The sequence below is a fragment of the Diceros bicornis genome, chromosome 6, assembly GCF_020826845.1.
Source record: "Diceros bicornis minor isolate mBicDic1 chromosome 6, mDicBic1.mat.cur, whole genome shotgun sequence".
Taxonomy (NCBI): domain Eukaryota; kingdom Metazoa; phylum Chordata; class Mammalia; order Perissodactyla; family Rhinocerotidae; genus Diceros; species Diceros bicornis.
The window spans coordinates 65999656-66021090 of NC_080745.1; the positions used below are offsets into that span (position 1 = coordinate 65999656).

At 50.3% G+C, this 21435-nt stretch overlaps 1 protein-coding gene across 6 annotated transcripts in view; it reads left to right on the forward strand.

Annotated features, from left to right (window-relative positions):
• Positions 1–21435, forward strand: part of PAX2 (paired box 2) — a 77716-nt gene that overhangs the window by 28391 nt on the left and 27890 nt on the right. For 4 of the 6 annotated variants that reach the window (XM_058542700.1, XM_058542696.1, XM_058542698.1 and 1 more), the window contains exons 4-5: positions 2549–2634; positions 4191–4310. In XM_058542700.1, the coding sequence (XP_058398683.1) occupies positions 2549–2634; positions 4191–4310 (206 nt within the window). Of the gene's footprint in view, positions 1–2548; positions 2635–4190; positions 4311–10160; positions 10230–21435 lie in introns of all 6 variants that reach the window. The other 2 variants (XM_058542695.1, XM_058542697.1) reach the window with 1 other exon arrangement.

Sequence of the window (21435 nt, forward strand, 5' to 3'; positions counted from 1 at the left end):
TTGAGACTGCTCTCTCCAAGGTCACTAGTGGTCACCAGAATTCCCAAATCTGTGCCTCTTCTTATTCCCAATTCCCTTCAAATGCCAATCCTGGTTCTGCCATTTCCTGTATGACCAATTCTGACTCCTCTGCAAGGTCAGGTTCTTTTCCCAGCCTCTGAAAGTAGGTGTCCTCCAATATCCTCTCCTTAGACCTCTTGTCCCTGTCAACACTCCTTTCCCTGACAATCTCCTAAATCTGTATCTGCTGTACATGGCCATGCCCACCTGGCTGCTCCCCTACCACTGCAAACGCTGCAAATCTAGGACAAAAACAGTCACCTCCCTGCATCCCTCTTCCTAACAGTGGTGCAAACCACCAGCCTTCCAGTTAACAGAATTGGGATTTTAGAGCCATGGTTGACTCCAGTTAGTTGCCAAATCCAGCCCATTCTGCCTTCACAATGACTTGCAGATTCTTCTCTTTCTTTCCTGAGACCAGCCCCTGACCCCCTCATGCCTGTGTGTTGCTTTCCCAGGATCAGTTTGTACACATCTGTCGAGTTTAGAAACCGCTCATGGCTTGAGACTCTCTACACTTGGTTCCTATATGTTGGGGGGACTATGACAAAGTAACAAAAAGCACACATTTTAGAGACTGAATTCTAACTCTCCTCTAACTGGCAGTGTGATCCCAAGTAAGCTACTTAACCTCTGCCAGCCCTGGTTTTCAATCTGAAAAACGAGGATGATGGCATTTACTTTTGAGGTGGTTGTGAGAATTAACAGTAGTATATATAAGTCATATAAATTGCATATAATATTGGCACATAATAGATGCTCGATAAGTGGAAAAATCACTCTGATCATCATCACTTTCAAGTTTGCAGCATTACTTCCTCTTACTCCTTTACACTCCCCCACCGTTCTGGCTAACCGGCCTAGGCATTAACCCATAACACAGCTCACTCACTCGGCGTCCATGCTCTGCTTCTACCCTCCTCCAGCACCTGCTTATAACGCGCTCCCCACTGCTTCTTTGTTCATCTTAGAATCATATTGCTTTTTACTGGGGAAAGAGACCTGACAGATCCTGTAGTCCAGCCTCTTTACTTTACGCCTAAAGAAACTGAGGCCTGGAGAAGTAGAATGATGAGGCCAAAGCTATGTGGCTACTTAACGGCAGAGTCAGCAGTTGGACTCAGGGCCCCTTCCATGCAGCCCGGTGCCCTCTCCACTACCCTCTGTGCCTCTGGTTCCTATATGTCCATCTATATATCTATATCTATATCTATATCTATATCTATATCTATATCTATATCTATATCTATATCTATATCTATATCTGTTCAGCCCTACTCTGCTTTGAAGATCTACATCAAGTTCTGCCTCCTCAGTGACTTCTTTCCCAATTCCCTCACCTGCAAGGCAGATGGTTCCTCCTCTGCCTCCTTCCGGCAGTTACTGCCTGGCCCCTTGGTGTTACCTAGCTTTCTTTGGGTGGGTATCTTCCTTCCCCAGCACTATGAGGCAGGGGCCTTATCTCTATTGCCTCTGCTAGTGCTCAAGTCCGCTCATGGCTTGTGACTCACCTGGCCAATTGAGGTGAACTTGGCTCACACACCTCTCCATGGAGAGGAGCAACACCCTCGGAAGAGTTGCTCTCAAGGGCACCTAATTTGACCAGTGGGTGGAGGGGAGTGTTCCTCAGTCCTGGCCCCAGGGTTGGTCTTTTGTATCACCGAGCCCTGGGTCCTTCAGATCATTGACAAACAGGCTCACTCTCAGCCCTGGGATGTTTGGTCCAGCCCCCACCCCCAGAGTGCACAGGGAGGGCAGCAGGCTTGTCACCTAGGCTGGTAGAGAAGCTGTGATCCAAGTCAGACCTCAGAAAAGGAGGCCATCGGGCCAGTGAGCAGGACAGGGCTCTGACTTGCTTGAGAGTACCAAGTGGGCTCAAGAAGTTGTTCAGGGCCTGACATCTGGCAAGGGGACCACATGTGCTGTGTTGGAATCCTAGGGACAAAGGGTCACCTGTGACCCAGGCCATCCCTAGCTGCTTCTCTTTAGCGCAGGAAATGGGGACATCTCACCCCCTCCCTTGGCTCTGGAGGACTGTGATACAGTCCCAATCGGATATCCAGCTCCAAAACAATCTCCAGACCCAGGCAGTCCTGTTCCCAGGAGGAGATGTGTGTGGTTGAGGAGGCAAGGGTGGACAGCAAGTCACCAGGGCAGTGCCCACCCCCCAAAAGGGGAAGGAAGCTGTGCTCCACTTGCTCTGCCGCACCGATCTTTGCTACCAGAAATCACGCTGCAATTCGGACGATGCACACGGCAGGGCAGAATGCAGACTGCCTCCACCCAGAGCTGCGCTAGGCTGGAGCCACAGAGCCCACAGGAGGGAAATCTTGTGCCTTGCAGCCATCAGTGAGGGCAGGGGTGCAGGGAGCAGAGGGGTGAGGGGGGAGCTGAGGAGCTTGGAAGAGTTCCTCTGCAGGGCTGGGCTGGAGCTGGCTGGGGCAGGAGAGGGCATGTGATGGGTGATGCTGTTGCGATGCTGTTGCAGGATCATCCGGACCAAAGTTCAGCAACCTTTCCACCCAACGCCAGATGGGGCTGGGACGGGAGTGACTGCCCCTGGCCACACCATTGGTAAGAGGGCTCAGGGAAGGGAGGAAGCTGGGCCCCACGTAGGACACCTGGGAAACTCGGCTCCACCCCCGGGAAATGCCCACTGCCCGCCTGTCTGAGGTCCAAGGCCTGGCCATTTTCCCAACACATGCTCTCCCTGAGCCCCTAGAAGCTCGGTTCTTGCCTCAGCCGTGAGGCTGCCTTGCCTTGTCAGTCTGTGTCTCACCTCTCTCTCGCTTTCTCTCTGTCTCTCTCCTCTCCTTCTCAATCAATATTTTTCCTTTAGCTCTTCTCCTTCCCTCCCGCCTCCTTCTCCATCTTTTGTTTTTATCTAATTCTGTCTCCCTACCTGTCTCTCCCTCTTTCGTATCTACTTTCTTACTCCATTTTTGTTTTCCTAATTTTAAAATTAGCCTTCTCTCTTCTCCCCTTCTCTCCCGTCTCCCCTCCTCCTCCTTCCTCTCTCTGCCTTTCCCTTTCGCTTTTCTTCTCTCTGCATGTGTAGCTCCGGATCTATTCTGTTTCTCTCCTTCCCTCCTCTTGGCCTGTCTCTCTTGATCTCTTTGTCTCTCTCTCATGTCCTTGGTAACTCTCTGCCTTTCTCCGACCTCCTTATTTACTGACCCTTCCTCATGGCCTCTCAGAGACATGACCCAGGCCTACCAGAACACCTGCAACAGCCCCTACACACATATACTGTCTTCCTTTTGGCCCAAGGCGCTTGGTGCTGCTACAGCCATAGATGAGGCCTGGGGTTTGAGGGGCCGGGACATGTTTAAACTTATCCAGCTGCCCCTCTTGGCAGCTGTTCCCTTCTCTCTTGACCAGCAGGAAGTAGAAATGGCTGGTCCCAGCCCTCCTGGAGTTGGCAGGGGCTGTTGTTTACAGGGCCTGTGTTACAGCGTGTGCCAGGAGAGAGGGTTGGGCCAGGCTGTACCTGAGTCGATCACCATGGAGTGAATGTGTTCACTAGCCTGTGCCCTGAGGGGAAATTAGGAACTTCTCAAGTGATTTCAAGACCAGAAGCAACTGGGAAAGAGGAGCTAAGCACTCCTGGGGACTATCAGGACCATTCTTGTGTCTCTTAGAGAATCAGAGACAGATCTTAGAAAGCCACAGACTCTAAATCAGGGCTGATAAAGACTCAGCCGGGGAGACTGAGAGACAATGAGCTGGGGTTGGTTTCGAAGGATTTGCCCTGTCTCCAGAGATTAGACGAGCTGTGCAAGGAGGCATCCTACGAGCTGTTCTCTCTACAGGACTGCCGAGTCACTTTCTAGATTGAGTCAGCTTTAGTGTTTCCATCCATCTTCAGGGAAGTGAGTTCAAGGGCCTCAGTAAAATCTATAGGTCTGCAGAGAAGGCCTGGGGCTGACTAATCGCCACTCAGCTGGACAGAAGTGAATAGTCTGCACTATATATAGCAACTCCTTCTCCCCTAAACCTCGGAGGATGAAGGGGATGTGGGCTCCCCATCCCTCCTGATGTCCTCTGCTTCTCTCTGCCCCCAGCCTTGGGGCTTTGGCCTGCACTCACAGCTGCTCTCCTGACGGCATTTCCTCCTTACTCTCGTCCAGTTCCCAGCACGGCCTCCCCTCCTGTTTCCACTGCCTCCAATGATCCAGTGGGATCCTACTCCATCAACGGGATCCTGGGGATCCCTCGCTCCAATGGCGAGAAGAGGAAACGTGATGAAGGTAAGGAGGAAGAAAGAGGCTTGGCTTCCCCTGTGCATGCTTTGTCCTTGGACTCAGAGCTCCGGTTTCGGCCGGGCCTCGCAGCTGCTCTGCTGTGAGATCAGTTTTAGTAGCAAAGCCCAGGTCCCCCCACTGCCCTGCTGGCTCCTGGAGAGAGGGAAGCAGGCTGCTGGTGGGGCCATCAGCTTCACCATCTGCTCAGCAGCCCCGACTGCCTCATCTTCCGCTGGGATTCACCCTGAATATCCCAGTGGGATGCCGGGAGGAGAAGCATGAACCATGTACCTTGGGAAGGTTTTGGAGGTAGGGGAGCAGCTGGTCTCTGACCCGAGAATGAAAGGCCAACTTGCCCTGTCCTCACCTGATCCCAGCCCATCAGGAGATGAGGGAGTGATGTCACGTACAGCTGACCCTAGTTACATGTGGATATTATGCCCATTATAATCACTCAGTTTGCTGGACATGGGCCCCTCTCTACTCTTCTTCTCCATGGGAGGAGACACCATTCAGGCTCCTCTCTGGCCCTTCCCCTCATTCCCTGTAATTCCTCAAGGTGCAGCCAGCTGGTAGGCACGCAGTTAAAGGGAGAGGGAAGTGGGAGGAGGGGGAGAGGGGAAAGGAAGTAAGAGGAGAGAGTGGTGGCAATGAGCTTGGGAGAAGGTGTTTTTCAAATGTGGTATTAGGGGTCCCTTGGTGACCATCTGGTTCTCTTCCGATGCACGAGGCCAGGGCGCAGGGCTGGCAGGCCCAGACAAATGGAGACACCAGTGTCTGGAGCCTGCTTCCTGCCCCAATCTCATGGGCCCTGCGGGGGAAGCAGTAACCTCCTGCTCTAGGGAGGGCATATGATTTTAAGGATATCGCCCATGAAATAGACAGGATCCTCTAAAGATAAGTGTAAAGGGGGTGACCATGCATCCCGTTAGCCCAGGCCAGCCCCAATTTATGCCTTTTGTCCCTGCATCTTGACCAGTCAGCATCTCCTTTTTCTCTCAAAAATGTCCCTTTGGACAATAAATCATATGGTCATCCTAAGCATAGACAAGCCCTTGATTGAGGCAGCTTTAGAGGGTAAGGAACAGAAAAAAAGGGACAAAGCTGAGATTCCCTGAGCCCAGGCTGAGGGAAAAGGGAATGTGAGAGCCCTGGCCTCCAGCAGAAGGGACAGAGTGCAGGAGAGGCCTGGGTCTGGCAAGACAGTGATGACCTGGCACTGGCCTCCTTCCAGAAGCCCTAATGGCCTCGTTTCACAGGAAAACAGCTTGTCTGGCTCTATTTCTCCTTCTTCCAAAATATCCAAACCCATTTGGCTGCCACGGCCTTTGCCACTCACTAAATTTCATTGTGGTTGTTTTGGCGGCAGCCCCTGATGGGCAGGGGGAGGCTGCATAAAGGCCTGAAGTCCCAATTCTCCCTGGGGGTTTCCCACACTCAGACTTCAGCCAAGCACCCTGGCACCCTGAGTGATTTGGAAGATTCTGCCCCAGATCCTAAGGGTTTCTCCTTTAGCCACCAGCCCCTGCATTTTTTAGAGTGTGAGGTGTCCAGGGGGCCAGGGAAGGCCACCAGACCCCCTCTGTGCTCTCTCTCATTGGTCTGCAGTTGGGCCCAAGCATGCCCTCTGCTTCCTGGGCTTCTATGAGCCGTGAAAGGAGGCCCAGGTAGGGAGGCACCGGCATGAGGCTATGGCCACCCTGGGTTGGGCCCAGCTGGCCCAGAACAGAGTGCTCTCCTCTCTGAGCAATTGATCACATTCATTGTTTCGAGTCAATTCAATTCAGTGAACCCTTCCTGTCCATCAGTTGCAAGAAAGGCTTGGTGCTATAGGATCCCAAAGCAGAACAAGATATGATTCTTGTCCTTAAGGAGCTTACCGTCTAGTGGGGCGTGTAAAACATGTGAGCCCAGAAAGCAGAAAGGCCCATCAGATATCTGTGTTATGATGGAGGTCTGGGCTGCAGGCCATGGGAGCTCAGAGTGGGGAGGGAGTAACCCTCCAGAAAGGCTGCAATTTGAGGGGTTGCCTGAGGGATGGATGAGGGGCATGTTCAAAGACAATGGTAGGGGCCCACCTAATGGCATAGCGGGTCAAGTTCGTGCATTCCACCTCAGCGGCCCGGGGTTCGCAGGTTTGGATCCTGGGTGCGGACTGATGCACCACTTATCAAGCCATGCTGTGGCAGCGTCCCATATAAAGTAGAGGAAGATGGGCACAGATGTTAGCCAGGGCCAGTCTTCCTTAGCAAAAGGAGGAGGATTGGCAACAGATGTTAGCTCAGGGCTAATCTTCCTCAAAAAACAGACAATGGTAGTGTGAAATTCTATCTGATAGACTGGCCTTGTGACCAGAAGGTACTGTGGTGAGAAAATGCAGGGGCGCTTTGGCTGGGATAAAGGCATGAGGGGAAGTCATGGGAGGTCAGGCTAAGGGGATGGGTCAGGGTCACAGGAGATCAGGCCAAGACTGGACCATATATGGAGTTTAGACTTTTGACTGCAGGCATGAGTAGCCACTGAAAGTGTCTGAGTAGGAAGGGAAAAGAGCAGGGCTGGGTTTGAGAAGACCATCCTCCAGCAGGGTGATAATGATGGCAGCAGGGAGACATCTCAGGAAGCAGTTGGAGTCTTCTAGGTGAGGGACAATGGGGGCCTCTTAAGTTTCCTCTTACTGCTTAAACACTTCCCTGCTGGGCCTAGCCAGGTGGCAAGAAGGATCAGAGGCCCCGACTTCTCTTTTGGGGGGTGGTTCTGTTGCTCTGACTCTCCCCTCCTCTTGACCAGCCCCTCCCTTGTGGAGGCCAGAACCTATGAGAGAGGCCAGTTCTCCCAGATCCCTCTCCCCTCCTGCCCACCCGCCCCACCACCACTACACTCCTGATCCATCAGACCCAGGTGGGAAGGGAGAGGAAAGGAAAGGCGAGAGCAAAGGCAGACCTTTCACAGCCTGTCCTCCCCAGCCCCCCGCCCCCGGCCACTCTGGGTGCCTCCAAGCAGCCAGGCCCAGTTTGCATTAGGGAGCAGCTCAGATGATTAAGAATAGGGGAGATAATTATGTGTCAAGATGATGTAGCCCAACTCTGCAGTCAGGCCAAGGTAGCAAAGCGGCTGGCAGGCTGGTTGCAGGAGGCAGCCTCGGGCATGGGCTGCACAGACACGCAGCTGTGTCCTTCAGCTACTGCGCCAGTGCCGCAGGCACAAAAGAAAGCTGACTTGGGCACTGAGGGGCGCTGGGATGGGAACGGGGACACACATCGGAGGACTAGACCTCCAGGGAGTGGAGGGGCATGTCTCCCTCCAGGAGGACCCTGCTGCCCGGGCCAGGCTGGCCCTCCTTTGGCCCCACACACTATGGCATTTCCCTAGAAGTGTCATACCCCGAGGGCAAGCTGTGAGCCTCTCTATCCTCAAGCAAGCTGTTCCCGCTCCTGCCTCTGGGTACAGTTTGGCCTATTCTTCAGCTCTAACAATGTCACGGTGGTGGGCATTAGCGAGGACAATCACGGCAGCGTGTGCTGGCATTATGGAGACAATCTCAGCGGCAGTTATTGGTGTTCGCAGTGATAATACCCAGAGCGTTATTGGCATTGGCACTCGGAACGTGGACAGCGTTATTAGTATCAGCAGCAATCAGATCTGTGGGGTATTAGTAAAGGGCTGATCAGCCGTGACTCTGGGGAAACAGGTACCTGACAGTGACTGTGAGCCTGCTTGAGATGCTTTCTCATGCCTTGGCCTTTGGAAGTATGGAAAACTCCCCAGACTTTCCTCTGAGAAATGTGCTAGTCGTGAAGCTTTGACACCCCCACCCCCAGGAGTCCAGGAGCTCCCAGAATGAGACAGGTGACAGATCAGGGGTAGATGAGGAAGTTATGTCACGAAGCACCCAGAAGACAGGCTGTCCATCAGTCCGAGAGCATAAATCCCCGTTCAGTACTCTGCTAAAATCTTTACCTCTTCTTGGCTACAATTATTGGTTGGTATATTAGGGTCCTTTGAAGGGATGCTGCTTCCCTGAATGTTGCATGCACTGGCTTACATGGCTGGAGAATAGAGATTCTTGTATTTTTTTTCAGGCTGAACAACCAAAGTCCTTTGCCTTTACCCAGTTGCTTTCAGCTGTGGCCCAAAGCATTGCTGTCCATCGGTGTTGCTGAAGCACAGAGCACTTACCTAACTTGTCCAAAAATCCAAATGAAGTCATATGGTGTGAGTCTGTTGATATGTGTGAGAGGAGTTGTGTTGGTATCATCCTTTGATGTGTGGGATTGCAGGGGGATGGGATTCTGCATTCCATTAATTAGGTGCACAATGAATTGTGCAGTTGAGTGGTGCCAAACCGGTGCAGTTGTGCATTTGCAGGCAGGGCAGGTTGCACGGCTGCAATGGCTGAGTCCTGTCGCTGCCTTTAATAGCTCCCTTCTGCTTTGGATGAAGCCGTAACTGGAAGAAGCGGTTTAGTTCCTTAGTTAGTTAGTTAGTTAGTTTCCCTCCTAGAAGTCCTGGAGTGTGTGTTGCTCAGGTTAGACTTGGAGCGAATGAGGGATTAGGCTGTGGAAATGAGCAGCACCTGCCCTGTCTGGGAGCCCTGGCTTCAGGCAGAAGAAGGCTGCAAAGACCCCACCAGGGTGGAGGCCAGCAGGCAGTCCCTGGAGCGCAGCACAGGTGGGCAGGGTGGCCCAGTGGGGAAGGGTGTGGGCTCTGGAGTGAGGCACAGCCGGGTTTCAATCTCAGTGCCTTGGGCAAGTCACTTACCCTTCACGAGCTCAGTCTTCTCTGTAAAATGGAGATGGTAACAGCACTTACTTCACGGGAACTGTGGAGAGGACTACATGAGATCATGGATGTAGAGTGTTGAGCCAACTCTGTCTTGGAAGATGGGTCCTTGTGTGTTTAGGAAGGAAGGCCTAACTGGCAGGTTTATGTTTCGAGGGGAAATGAAGTCGTTTCAGAAAGAAACTTATTTGGGCACAGGCTCCCTAACCTTGGCGCAGCTCCTTTCAAGTAGGGCAGCCTAGGGAAGTTGATGCTGGGATAAGCTAACCTGGATGGGACGAGGGCAGTGGGGGAAGATGTCAGCCTCCCCTGGGAGATTGGGAGGACCCTTGCTCACTTCTGCTTACTCATTTGCTCTGGGTTTTTTGGTTGGGCCACATATCTCTTAACATCGACCAACATTTTAGATGTATGTAAATAAATATAGGACCCCTTCTGAACTAACAAGGAGGCACCCCTCCCTCTATCCATTGCAGTGCATTTCTGCTCCCACATGCAACTTTATTTATTTACCTTGGGAAATGTATTCTTGTTTTATGGACATATATGTAATTTTCTACATGGTTTATGTGAATGTGTGTATGTGTGTATTTTCTACCATTCTGAGATCTTTGGGTGAGAGAGGATGTGGAAGGCCATGCATTGGGCAGGCATGCAGTTTTCTGGGTAGTGTATATACTTTGAAGAGATGATCAGATGTGAGCAGGTGCATGTCCACCAGCGCCAGTGAGTGGAGAGAGCTCTAAGCTAGGCCTGAGTGTGTTAAACGTCCATGGTCCTGAGGCACAAGTATGCATATAGAGTTTTGCCCAAAGGGCCCCGTAGGCCTCACTTGCATTCTGTTGGCAAATAGATGGGCTGTCCTGAGCCTGCCTCCAGGGGTGGCCTGGAGCCCAAGGCCAGGGAGCCGGAAGCTGGGAACCCTTATACCCTCAGGCTGTGAGAGATGCCGCCTGGGACCCCTGCAGCCCTTTGAAGAGGAGCCTGGTCACCCAATCTCAGAGTTTTGCGCCCAGGTCTTCTACCTACCTACCTTTCAGGATCTCTCAGTGTCCGTCTATCTCTTATTTGCTCTAGTCGAGGTATACACTGATCCTGCCCACATTAGAGGAGGTGGAGGTTTGCATCTGGTCTGGACTTTAAGAGGTATGGGGGCCAGAGGGAACATGGTGTGGGGGTCAGGGGAAATAGCTGGGGAGTGGTGGTTAGAGTCTATTCAGAGAGTGGGTTCCTAAGGGCCAGAGAGCGGAAGAGGAGGAGGTGGCTGGGAAACCAAGAGGCTAACAGAGTCTGGGGCCTGGATCACTTCCGCCGTGGGCCACTGCTGGGTTTGGGGGCTGAGGCCCCGGTGGCCTGGAGGGTCAAGCACTCAGTGGTTGGGGGCACTTTTTCCAGCCCTTGGAAAAACAAAGAGCAGATCAGGTAGTAAAACAAAAGCAAAGGAGACCTGGAAGCACCTGACAGCCCTAATTCATCACGGCCCAAGTTTTTTCCTGTGTTCCCATTATATTTGTTTGTAAAAGTGGAAATCAATTTTGAAGGTAATTTTCTGGAAAGAATGGAAGGGAGGTGGGAGGGCCGGATAAGGCAGAGATGGTAAAAGGAAAAATTTAGGCCAGGCACAGCCCAGGGGCAGCTCTTGGCAAGGTGAAAGAAAATTGCATATTCAATCTCCATCCATGAATCTCCCTCACTGCTGCCCGCCTCCTGCTTGAAAACAATGAAGGCTTTTTCCCAACGCTGGGCAGGGCCTCGGTATCAGCCTCACTTTAACTTCAGGGTCATTAATTCCCTGATTATTGAAGGAGAAGAGAGGGTTGCAGCATCGTCAATTCTAAAGGCGCACCCCCCCATGTGATCAGGCCCTGGCTGGGGTGGGGTGGGGTGGGGGGCAGCCAGGGCAAGGTGAGGTGTTGTTTCAGAAGAGCAAAGAGGTGGAGAGGGAGGAAATGGGGAACCAACTGGACTGGGGGGAAGGAAGCCAGGAGGAGGGTGGAAGAAGGCAGTCATTACTGCATACCTCTGTTGTGTTGTTATTGCAAATTAAAAGTAGCATGTTCCACTCCACAGCTATCTTTGGGGAGGGAGGGGCACCGAGGGAGGTGGGGGATCTTATCATTGCTTCTTCAGCAGACCAGCCGTGGTGTCACCGTGTGAGGTGACATTTGAATTTACAATTCCGCTGAGAAAAGCCATTAATTCACAAATTAACATTTCTCCCTCTCCCTCTCTCTTTAACACTCTCTCCCTCTCTCCCATGGATGTGCAAGCAATTGAAAAGACAAAGGAAATAGCCTTAAGGAAGAGACTTTACTGCTAGTCTGTCTGTGCTGAGATTGCTCCCCCTGCTTCCAGATAGATAAACCAATTACCTGAGCAGCTCTGCTCCTGGCCGCCCGCGATCGCCTTCTTTTGTAGGCTGCCTCCATGGCTGGATTACACTCGGTGTATCTCATTAATGTAAACCAGGCATGCCCTGGTCCCCGGCCTCTCTTCCCCGCTCTCTTTCTGGAGTGGCAGCAGGAAGAGTGCTGGTGTCAGAAAAGGCAGGCAAGGAGGACCCCTGGGAAGAGGAGAGGCTGCCACTGCCCAGCCGCCAGGCCCTGGGACTTTGGGTGCAGCCTGCAGTCCTGGAGGAGGCTGATGGGGGAAGTCTGCAGGTGAGCACCCCTTGGTAGGCTTGCATGGGCGGTCATTCAGAGGCAGAGGCAGGAGCTGGAGTGTGATTCTCTCAGGCCCACAATGCCTGTTGGTCCAGATGCAGGGGGCTGGCAGAAGCAGAAAGGGATCTGAGCACTCCCTGCCTGGGAAGAGCTTGGGGAAGTTTCGCTGAGTACACACCATTTTAGTGGGACAGGATTCAGCCTGAAGGAGCTGGCAGGGGTGCTGAGGAGGGCCTAGAAGACACAGTGAGGTTGCACTATCTTGTGTAAATAAAACGAGGTTGCACTGACTCCTTAACCTAAACCCAGCAGTTGGGCACAGTTATGTCTGTTTACCAGCTAATCCTTACACATACATCTCAGCCATCCGATTCCCTTCTCAGAGAACACCCACCCAGGAGTATGGCCCTGGGAATGGTGTGCTCTCCGAGCTCTAAAGTGAGCATACACCGTGGACAGGGACCCGCAGATCCTCTTTCTGCCTTCACTCTCCTCCAGGCCCTGGCCAGGCTCTGAAAGAAAATGTTATATTGGCAGAGGGAAGCCAAGCAGAGTTTGCATTTCTCTGAAGAGAGGAACTCTGTAGATAGTGGCTGGAATTATATGATTTCACACACACTATCCTACCTAGCACAGGTCACATACTGCCCTTCATGAGGCAAGTCCTATGAAAGTCCAGAAACCAGATCTACATCTGTCTAGGCAAGTGCCTGAGTTTGACTGTATTAGCAAAGCTCAGCCTATGTTCAATTTCCAACAAATATTCAAAACCTGGCTAATGTCCACTCCAGTCCAAGAAAGAGCTAAGGTTCAAAGGTCAGCATTCCCTAAGATGCCAAAAAAAAAATCCACTTATGAACACGCATTCATTGTTATGATTCTATCTTCCTAGTAACCTGGGAAATTAGACCGTTCATACCTGAGGGAGGAATTTTTCTATCTTAGTTGGATCGCATATTTTAGCCAAACTCTCTAGGTGATATTGGCCATGAGCCTGTTGAATACTGACCATGTCATTATGCAGAGGTAAGTGTAGGTTATGTCCATGTTTTATGAAGACCTTTACCTTGGGCCCTGTGCACACATGGACTTACTTTTTTCTGTGGAGAAATACCAGGCTGTAGCCATGCTGTGTGGAGCTGACACAGGTGCATGAATTTGTACATAAATCCCTGTGTTTCTATCAGACTGCAGCCAAATCATTAACCACCTTAGTTTCCCAACCAGTTCTTGCTGTTGTGGATAAAGAGTTACATTTAGTTGTCTGAGGAAGTATGTTGAGATTTAGCACAAAAGAGTATTGTTTTTCATGAAGTGCCAAAAAGTCAGAATAGATAGGTCGACCCCACCCGCCAGGAGAGAATGTACAGATTCACGGTAGAGGGGGCCGTAGGTGTGCTCCACCACTGGACGCTGGGGTGGGGAGAGCACAGTATTACAACTTTCCCAGCAAAGGCCTCAGGTCCTCCTCCCCACATCTGCATCTGTACACTCCTGTGCACGTGTGTGTGCACACCCATCTTGTCAGAATATATCTTCAACTCCTAGTCTTCCACTTGGCAATTACCTTCCTACGATGGCAGGTAGGCATCGTTTCCTTCCCCCACCTGGCAAGGGCACCAAAGGAGAAATCCGCTGCCTCAGCTCTGCCCTTCTCCCCTAAGCAAGCACAGGCTCTGGACTCAGGAGGAAGGAGCCAGGCACTAGGCTGTCCCCCAGGCCCTGCTGCTTGTGGGCTCACCTCCCTGGGCGCCTCCTCCTCTGCAGGCCAGCAGGCAGCTGAGAAGGGCAGGAGCATGGCAGCCCCCTCGGAAAAGGGGCTTGGAGAGAAGGTAGGCTGGGGAGACCCAGGATTGCTGCCTGTCAGAGCAGTGGGTCCCAGCAGCCTCCCCGACCATTGCTGGCTACACAAAAAGGAGCCCTGGAGCCCAGGGAAGGACCCCTCCCCTGCCTGCCTTCCTCAGGGGACCCTCCCCATTCTGCCCCATGGGAGTAGAAAGGCAAGGAGGATTGGGGGAGGGCTGGGCCTGGATCACGAGCCTCAGAGCTGAGTTGCCGCAGAGCCAGTAATTCAAACCATCCTGACCCTTGGATGAACCCGAACCTGCTGACCTTGACAGCACCAGACAAGGGAGGCCTCACAAACCTCAACCTGCGTGGAGGCCTCGCCTTCTCTCCTCCCTTCCTTGGAGCCCCGTGGCCCAGCCTCCAGGTGGCTCCCAATTTGGCCAGCCCCCGAAATGTCAGCATCCCTCCCTCCCTCCCTGAGGCACCCACCTGCCTGCCTCAAAGCGGCCTTTGTGCTCCCCTCCACTGGAGACAAGTGCGTGGGCATCTCACGGGGCCTTTCCAGGGCTTTCTCCTTTAAACAGAGCTTTTACACCTTGCGCATTCTCCTCCTGCCCCAGGCTTCCTCTTTTTCAGGAGTACTGGCTGTAGTGTGTGCGTTTGTGTGCGTGTGTGTGAGGTCTAGGTGCACACAGGGGCAGGGATAAAATGTGACTGAGACAGAGCAGACAAGGGGAGAGAAGAAAGCCTGAGGAAAGCAGCCCCAGGAACCTGCATTAAAGTAAATGCAGTTGATGAAGTTTACACTTTCCTCCTAGGGAGAGCTGGATTCCATCCAACAGCCTCTCAGAGCCTGCCAGACAGCTCCTGGAGCAGTAAGCGCAGGCAGGAGTGCGAGCAAGCCAGTGACAGAGGGAGAGATGCACGGACACACACATGCACACACACATTTTCTCTGTCTCACCGGCTCACACAGATCTCCCTAGGCTCCAGCAGACTGTGAAGCCTGGGATGGAGGGATGCAGACAGGTGTTTGGTAGGAGGGACTCCAGGAGCTCCTCTTTCCTTCCTTCTTACCTCCCCACCCCCATCTCTATCTCTTTTGGTGTGGCCGGCCCAGACACATGGGCACTGTGGACACCTGGGTGGACTGGTGGTGTGGTGAGCTGGGCCGAGGGCAGTGTGGACCACTGCACAACCAGCAGTGGAAGCTACTCTGGGTGAGGGGCAGTGTGGGTGGTCTTGGGGTGGTAGGTATGAGGTCTAAGTAGTAAAAGAAATGAGAATGTGGTCTGCCAGGAACCTACCTTTTTTCTGATGCTGGGGATCCATTTTTCTCCAGCACTTGGTCTAGGCCAACTGGGTACCTTGCGGCTACTGAAGGCGGCTGCCAGTCTCTTGAGGAGAAACCATTAGAGACAGTCTTTTTTTCTAGGCATTCAAAGGAAATAAATGGTTGACAGGGTTAGGATATGGGAGCTCTCAGAGGGACTTATAAGCAAGGTGGAATATCTGCCTTTCTAGACTCTTCTTCATGAGCACACGCACATGTGCGTGTGCACCAATAATGTGTAAGTGGGCCAGGATGGTTGACTTTAGAGGAAAGGGGAGTATAGAGGAGAAAAATGACTGGAAAGGGAAGTTTCTAGCAAAGGCCTTTGCTCCAGCCTGTGGGGTTGACAACATCCTGTCTCTCGCCCCTGTGCTCTCGTGACGTGCCTCCACTGGGGATGGGCAATAGGGAGAAGTCTCTCTCTCACCTCTTCCTGGGAACTTCATGTCCCTATTCAAGTTCTACCAGGACTGGGACAGAGGAGGACAACAGAGGCAGAGTCACCGAAAGCAGAGAGTAGAAGGGAAAGTGAAGGATGGGCAGAAATTACTGATTGTGGAGGATGCCTGGGAAGCCAGGAGACGTGAGGCATACACGTGAGACATGGAGGGAGGCAGAAACTGGCCAAGGATGGCTCTCGCCCTTTCCCTCCCCTTCTCTTTCCTTTCCCCTCCCCCTCTTTATCCCTCCCTCTTCCCTCCGCACGTCTTTATTGGTTCCGGTAATAGCGTTGATTTGCATGTCAGGCAAAGCCTTGCTACACACACAAAAAGAAAACCCCAGCCGTGGCGTGTGGCAGTGTCAGCTCTCGCTGTTGTTCGACAGTGTAAAATTAAATTAATAAAGCCCCCAACACAGGAAAACATAACAGGAAATTAATGGCCTTTACTGTCGCTCTGATGCAGTCATTTGCAACCCTGCTTTCCGCACCAAAGACTTCATAAATGCAAGCAGTTTCTCTAAACAAGCATACTTAGGGCGGCCTGGTATGTAATTTTTCGCCTTGCTTGTGTCCTTTGAGCTAACAAAGCCCCCATCCCTTCTGGCTTCAGAGAGTTTTCTAACTGGTTCTGGCCCCAGCTGGAGCCCAGCACCAGGTGGAAGGCCCCAGCCCCTCCCTGAGAGCCCAGAGACACTGAAGGCAGACTCAGGTCCCACACAGACAAACACTCAGCCAGTTCTCCTTCCCCACCAGTGGTCAGCGAGCCTGGAGCCTCAGCCTCTGCCAGCAGGCCAGCAGGAGGTACAGTGCGTGCTCTCAGGCAGGAAAGCTGATCACTCTGGGGAATTCACCCAAACCCACCCAATGCTCACCCCTCCCCTTTCCCTGTGCATCTGTCTTCCCTCCCCCACTACCTGTTTGCTCTCCTCCCACTGCCTCTGGCCTTCCCTTCCCTCCTCCGCGATCTGTACCCGCTGACTCTCCTACTTCTTCGCCTATGGATCGCACACACTCAAGCTGGCTCTGTGTTGGCAGTGGGCGCCCATGCCCTTCTTTCCTACAGGTAGCAGGGGGGCTTTTGGGAGGAAGGGGGCTGACTTATTCAAAACGGGAAAGTAACTGCTCTGGTACTTCTCTGGGGTTCTAGGTCTCCCCCATATCTCTCTCTTCTCTACAGGTTGGTTAGGAAATACGAGGACCCGAAATGATCATTGAGGCCATCCCTCTGTCCTTGGGCAGATTTCCTACATTTCAGAGAGCTGAGAATCTATGATTTTGCTTTGGTGTATAAATAGGTGGAATATTGAGAAAACTTACACTTACCTCTCTGGAGAGCTCTATATCAGTGTGGCCCAAGTGCCCACTGTGTTGGGCTGTATGAGAGGAGCAAATAACCAGGACATGGATCTCAAGGAACTTACAATCATGATCCATTAGAGGAGCAAGGCTATCACACACCAGACAATGAGCTGTTAATTAAATGCTGAACCCTGCGGCTGTGTTCAATAGGAATCCCAAAGTGGCCAGAGGAGCAAGCAGGAAAGGGGACTCGAGCCTGGGAGTGGTAAGATTCAAGAGGCTGTCTCCAGGGACTTCTCCCATATGGAGGGAGACCAGTGGCTAGGCTGAGAGTGGTGACAAGGCAGAGTCAGATTCTTTTTTTTTTTTTTTTGTGAGGAAGATCAGCCCTGAACTAACATACATGCCAATCCTCCTCTTTTTTTTTTTTTTTTTGGCTGAGGAAGACCGGCCCTGGGCCAACATCCATACCCGTCTTCCTCCACTTTATGTGGGACGCCGCCACAGCATGGCTTGTCTAGCAGTGCGTGGTGCGCACCTGGGATCCAAACCTGGGCCGCCAGCAGCAGAGTGCGCACACTTAACCACCACACCACGGGGCCAGCCCCCAGAGTCAGATTCTTTAAGGTCATCTGCTACTCACATAGAACCCTCTCCTCCAGCAGTTCTGCCGGACAGGTCACAGCCCTTGCCTGGACATGGGACATAGATGGACAGTTGTCCTTGTTGGCAGCATTGGCTTTATACTGAGTCAGTGTGGTGTCAAGGGAAGAGCACAAGACTTAGAAACCAAATGTCTGGCTGTGGGCTCCATCTCCCCTCCTTACTTGCTCTGGAACCTTTGGCTAATTACATAATCTGTCTGAAGCTTAGTTTCCTCATCTTTATACTAGAAATGAGGACATTAACCACATAGAGTGGTGGTAAAGATCTCCATTTGACACCTTCTCTTCTCTCCTTCCCTCCCTTCCATTCATTCCACTGATTTACTGAGCACCTGGAAAAACACAGGGCTGAGTCCTGAGTGGATTTCAGTTTCTCACATGACGTGATTCCTGCACTTGAAGGAGGTCCCTCACCATCCTGGTTACCCATCTCTGAATTCATTCTTGATAATTAAAGTCCCTCTTCAATGAACACTAAACTCTAGAGACAGTCTAGCCAATGCTGAGTACAGTAGAACCATTGCCACTCTCCATCTGGAGACTCTACATCCATAATGTAGCCTAAGATTACATTCGATTTTTTAGCAGCCGTGTCAGACTCAAGCTCATATTGAGTTCGTGGTCAACTAAAACCTCGAGATCTTTTTCACATCAATTGCTATCAAACCGGGTCTACCCCATTCTGCACTTGTGTAATTGATTTTTTTAAACCTAAACATAGGGCATTCCATTTATCCCTGTTGAATTTCATCTTGTTGGTTTGGGCTCTTAATTCCACCCAATTAAGATCATAAGGATGTCTTCTATATTATCATCCCAGGAGTTTTTTTGTTTTTTTGTTTTTTTTGAGTTATTTTCCTTTAAAATAAAGGAGAGCCACATGGCCCACCAGCGGAGACCTCCTTCCTGGTTGTGATAAATGAATGCTTTAGATACTATTTAAGCCTAACAGCCATCAACTATTTCACTTCTCTTCATCTTGCCCATAAAGTTAGGGAGGAGGTTCTTTGCGAATTGTTAACATTCACCCCATCCACAGAATTTCCTTAATCAATCAATAAAAAAAAATCCAATTTAAGTTGAGGAGCAGATTGAGTGCCTGTTATCTGTAAAGCATAGCAGGACTGATTCACACAAATGTCAACAGGACACAGTCCTTGACCTCAAGAAGCTTCTTATCTAGTAGGGAGATAGATGTGCACATCATTATACAAGCAGAATGTGATAGATGCTATGATCAAGATATGAAGTGCTATGATGAATGTTGAAAAAAGAAAAAAAGTTCTTCCAACCAGGGCAATTGAGGGCGTCTCAGTGACGGCATTTGATCTAAGCACTGATATCTAGTTAATGTGCCACAACTTATTCTTGGTGAGTGCATGCAGGCTCCAGGGTATCACCATTTTCTTTCCTAGTGCCTACAAACTAACTGTATAATAATTTCTTCTAAAATATTTCCAGACCCTAACACTAAATTTATCAGAGTGTTGTTTGCATAAGCTTACCTTTCCCCCTTTTTCGAAAGACAGGATGGCATTAGGCTTTGTCACTGCCTCACCCTGTCAGTGTGACTTCTCAAGGATTATCAATAAAAATTTTAGGATCCTTTCTACTTTTTCCCCTAGTGTCAAGATATATGAATTATCTGGGCCTGGGAAAGTTAGCTTAATTGAGGCGGTTAGGAGTGACCTGCTTGGCTTCTCCTGACCTGGACAACTCCAGCTGGTCTCATTTTTGAAGGTTCTTTTCTTTGGTGGAGAAGACAAAGGGAAGCTGAAGCTCTGCCTTCTCTCTTGTTTCTCTCAATATTACCTCCTCTTCCCGAACACTGAGCCTGAACCTGCCTGCCTTTTTGTTCTTTCTCCAAATGTAGCTACCCAGGCCCTTTTCTGTTGTCTCAGCTTGTTCTGAGCTTTCGTCTTCCTGACAGGCTCATGCTCCTCTCATATCCATCCTTGGTTATAGTCCCCTCCTTCCATCTGTTGTGTGTCCTTTATAAGAGAGGGAAAAATTACTTTTGTCTGATAATAAGTGTAATATGTGCTCATTGTAAAATATTTGGATATACAGTAAATTTTTTAAAAAATCGCCTATAACCTCATCACTAAGAGATAACCGCTGTTGGAATTTGGTATATTCTTTACAGCCTTTTTTTTTCTGTGCATATATATATATATATATAATTTTTTAATCAAAATTGGAATGATACTGTACGTACAGCTTGTGTGTTGCTGTTTTCGCTTAACATTATATAGGATCATTTTCACATATTAAATATTCTTTGAAAACATGATTTTTTAATGGCTGCATACTCTTCCACTGTTTGGTATACATGTCCTTTTAAAATCTAGGTTCATCATATTTTAAAGCTTATCTGTGTGCAACAACAATGATTTTCCTTAAACGTCCTTCTCTTTCCACCCCTCCCCCACTCCCACTCCCTTTACTTTGTCAGGTTGATTATTTGAGCTTGTAGAAGTGGAATTTCATTTTTAGAGCATCCTGTCCTTATGGAATTATATTCCTTTCTAGAATCTCTTGCCATGGGAATCACACGACCATTCTTTCCCTTAACACATAGCAGTTGGCTTTCCTCAAGTAGGATTCTGTCCCATGTCCCCTTCCTTTGCTACTGTCAACTCTAGACATGGTTCTTTCTCCCCAGATCCTCATCACTTCCCTTTTATCGGTTTTTCTTTCTTGGTCAGAATTAAGCAGCCTGGAACGGTGGAAAGGGCACTGGGCTGAGAACTTCTTCCCATCCTAACGATGACTAGCTGTGTGACATGGGAAATTACTTAACCTTCCTGGACCTTTTTTTTTTTTTTAATCTCTAAGAGGGAATTGGATTAAATGATCTCCATGGTACTTTCCAGCTGTAAAATGTGATGATACTGAATCCAGAGTAGCAATTTCCTTTGTTGCTTCTTTTTCCTTCTAAAAGGTAAACTGTTGAGCAAGGCAAATTAAGAATTTATCAACCTTTGCTTTTGGAATTCTTTTTGATAAATCAGCCAGTATTTTCCATCACCTATTATGTGTAAGGCCCTATGCTAGGTTTACAAAGATGAAAATGATGGGTCCCTGCTGTCAAAATACTCATAGTTTCGTGGAGAAAACAAACATTAAAAAATAACTATGATACACTTAGATTCTAAATTTGGGTCTGCCGCTCACTGGCTGGAGTAAGTAATTCGGGGCAAGTTACCTGAACTCCCTGGCCCCAGGTTTCTCCAGCTTATGAGCTCAGCTGCCAGAGGTATATTGCTTGGGTCTGCTTCTCCCTCCTCCATCACTTGATAGCTGCGTAACCTTAGGAAAGTTCCTGAACCTCCACACTTCCATTTCCTTATCTACAAAATGGGAATAACAATAGAAGCTTCCTGCTTAAGTTCTGGTGAAAATTAAATAAGTTAATATATGTAAAATTCTTAGATGGGTGCCTAATATATAGTAAGCACTTAATGTTAGCAGCTGTTATTGTAAGGATTAAATCAGTGGCTGTACGTTAAGCTCAGTGTCTGGTACCGTAATAGGAACTGGATCGATTTTAGTTATTATTGTTATTTCTACAATAGAGGTTTGGATAGATGGCTACTGGAACACGGAGAAAGGAGAAGTTAATACTGCTGAAGGAGGAGCTAGCAACCCTCTGGTGTATATCTGAGGAAACTCAATCCAGAACAGCTCAAGGGACTTGGCCAAGGTCATATAGTACGTGAACAACAAAACCAGGATTTCAACTCAGGAGATGTTACCCCCAGTCCAGCGTTATGTTAGGGCCACTAATGCAGTTGGCATCCCCAGAGGCACATAGGTGTAAATGGGCCCAGCAAGACAGGCCAGGCAGCCACCCCCACCGTTCACCCTGTCATAACTCAGGGAGTGTTTAGAAGCTGGGCTTGGTCGAGGATAGCAGGTGGTTTGCCAGGGCTGGAAGGCTGGGCAGAACCTGGTCTGGCTCAGAACCTAAGCTTTGGGCTGGATTTCCGAGGGCTTCTTCGTGCCCTCCTCTTGAGCTTGGCTTGGGGTTCCTGGCCGGGGTGGACTCCCAGATTGTCCAGTTTAAAGATGGGAGGCAATGGGGAATGTGGACAAACAGTGTTTCCTCCAGCACATTCTCCAGCTCCTCCCAGCACACTGCAACGCCCCTTTCCTCCTC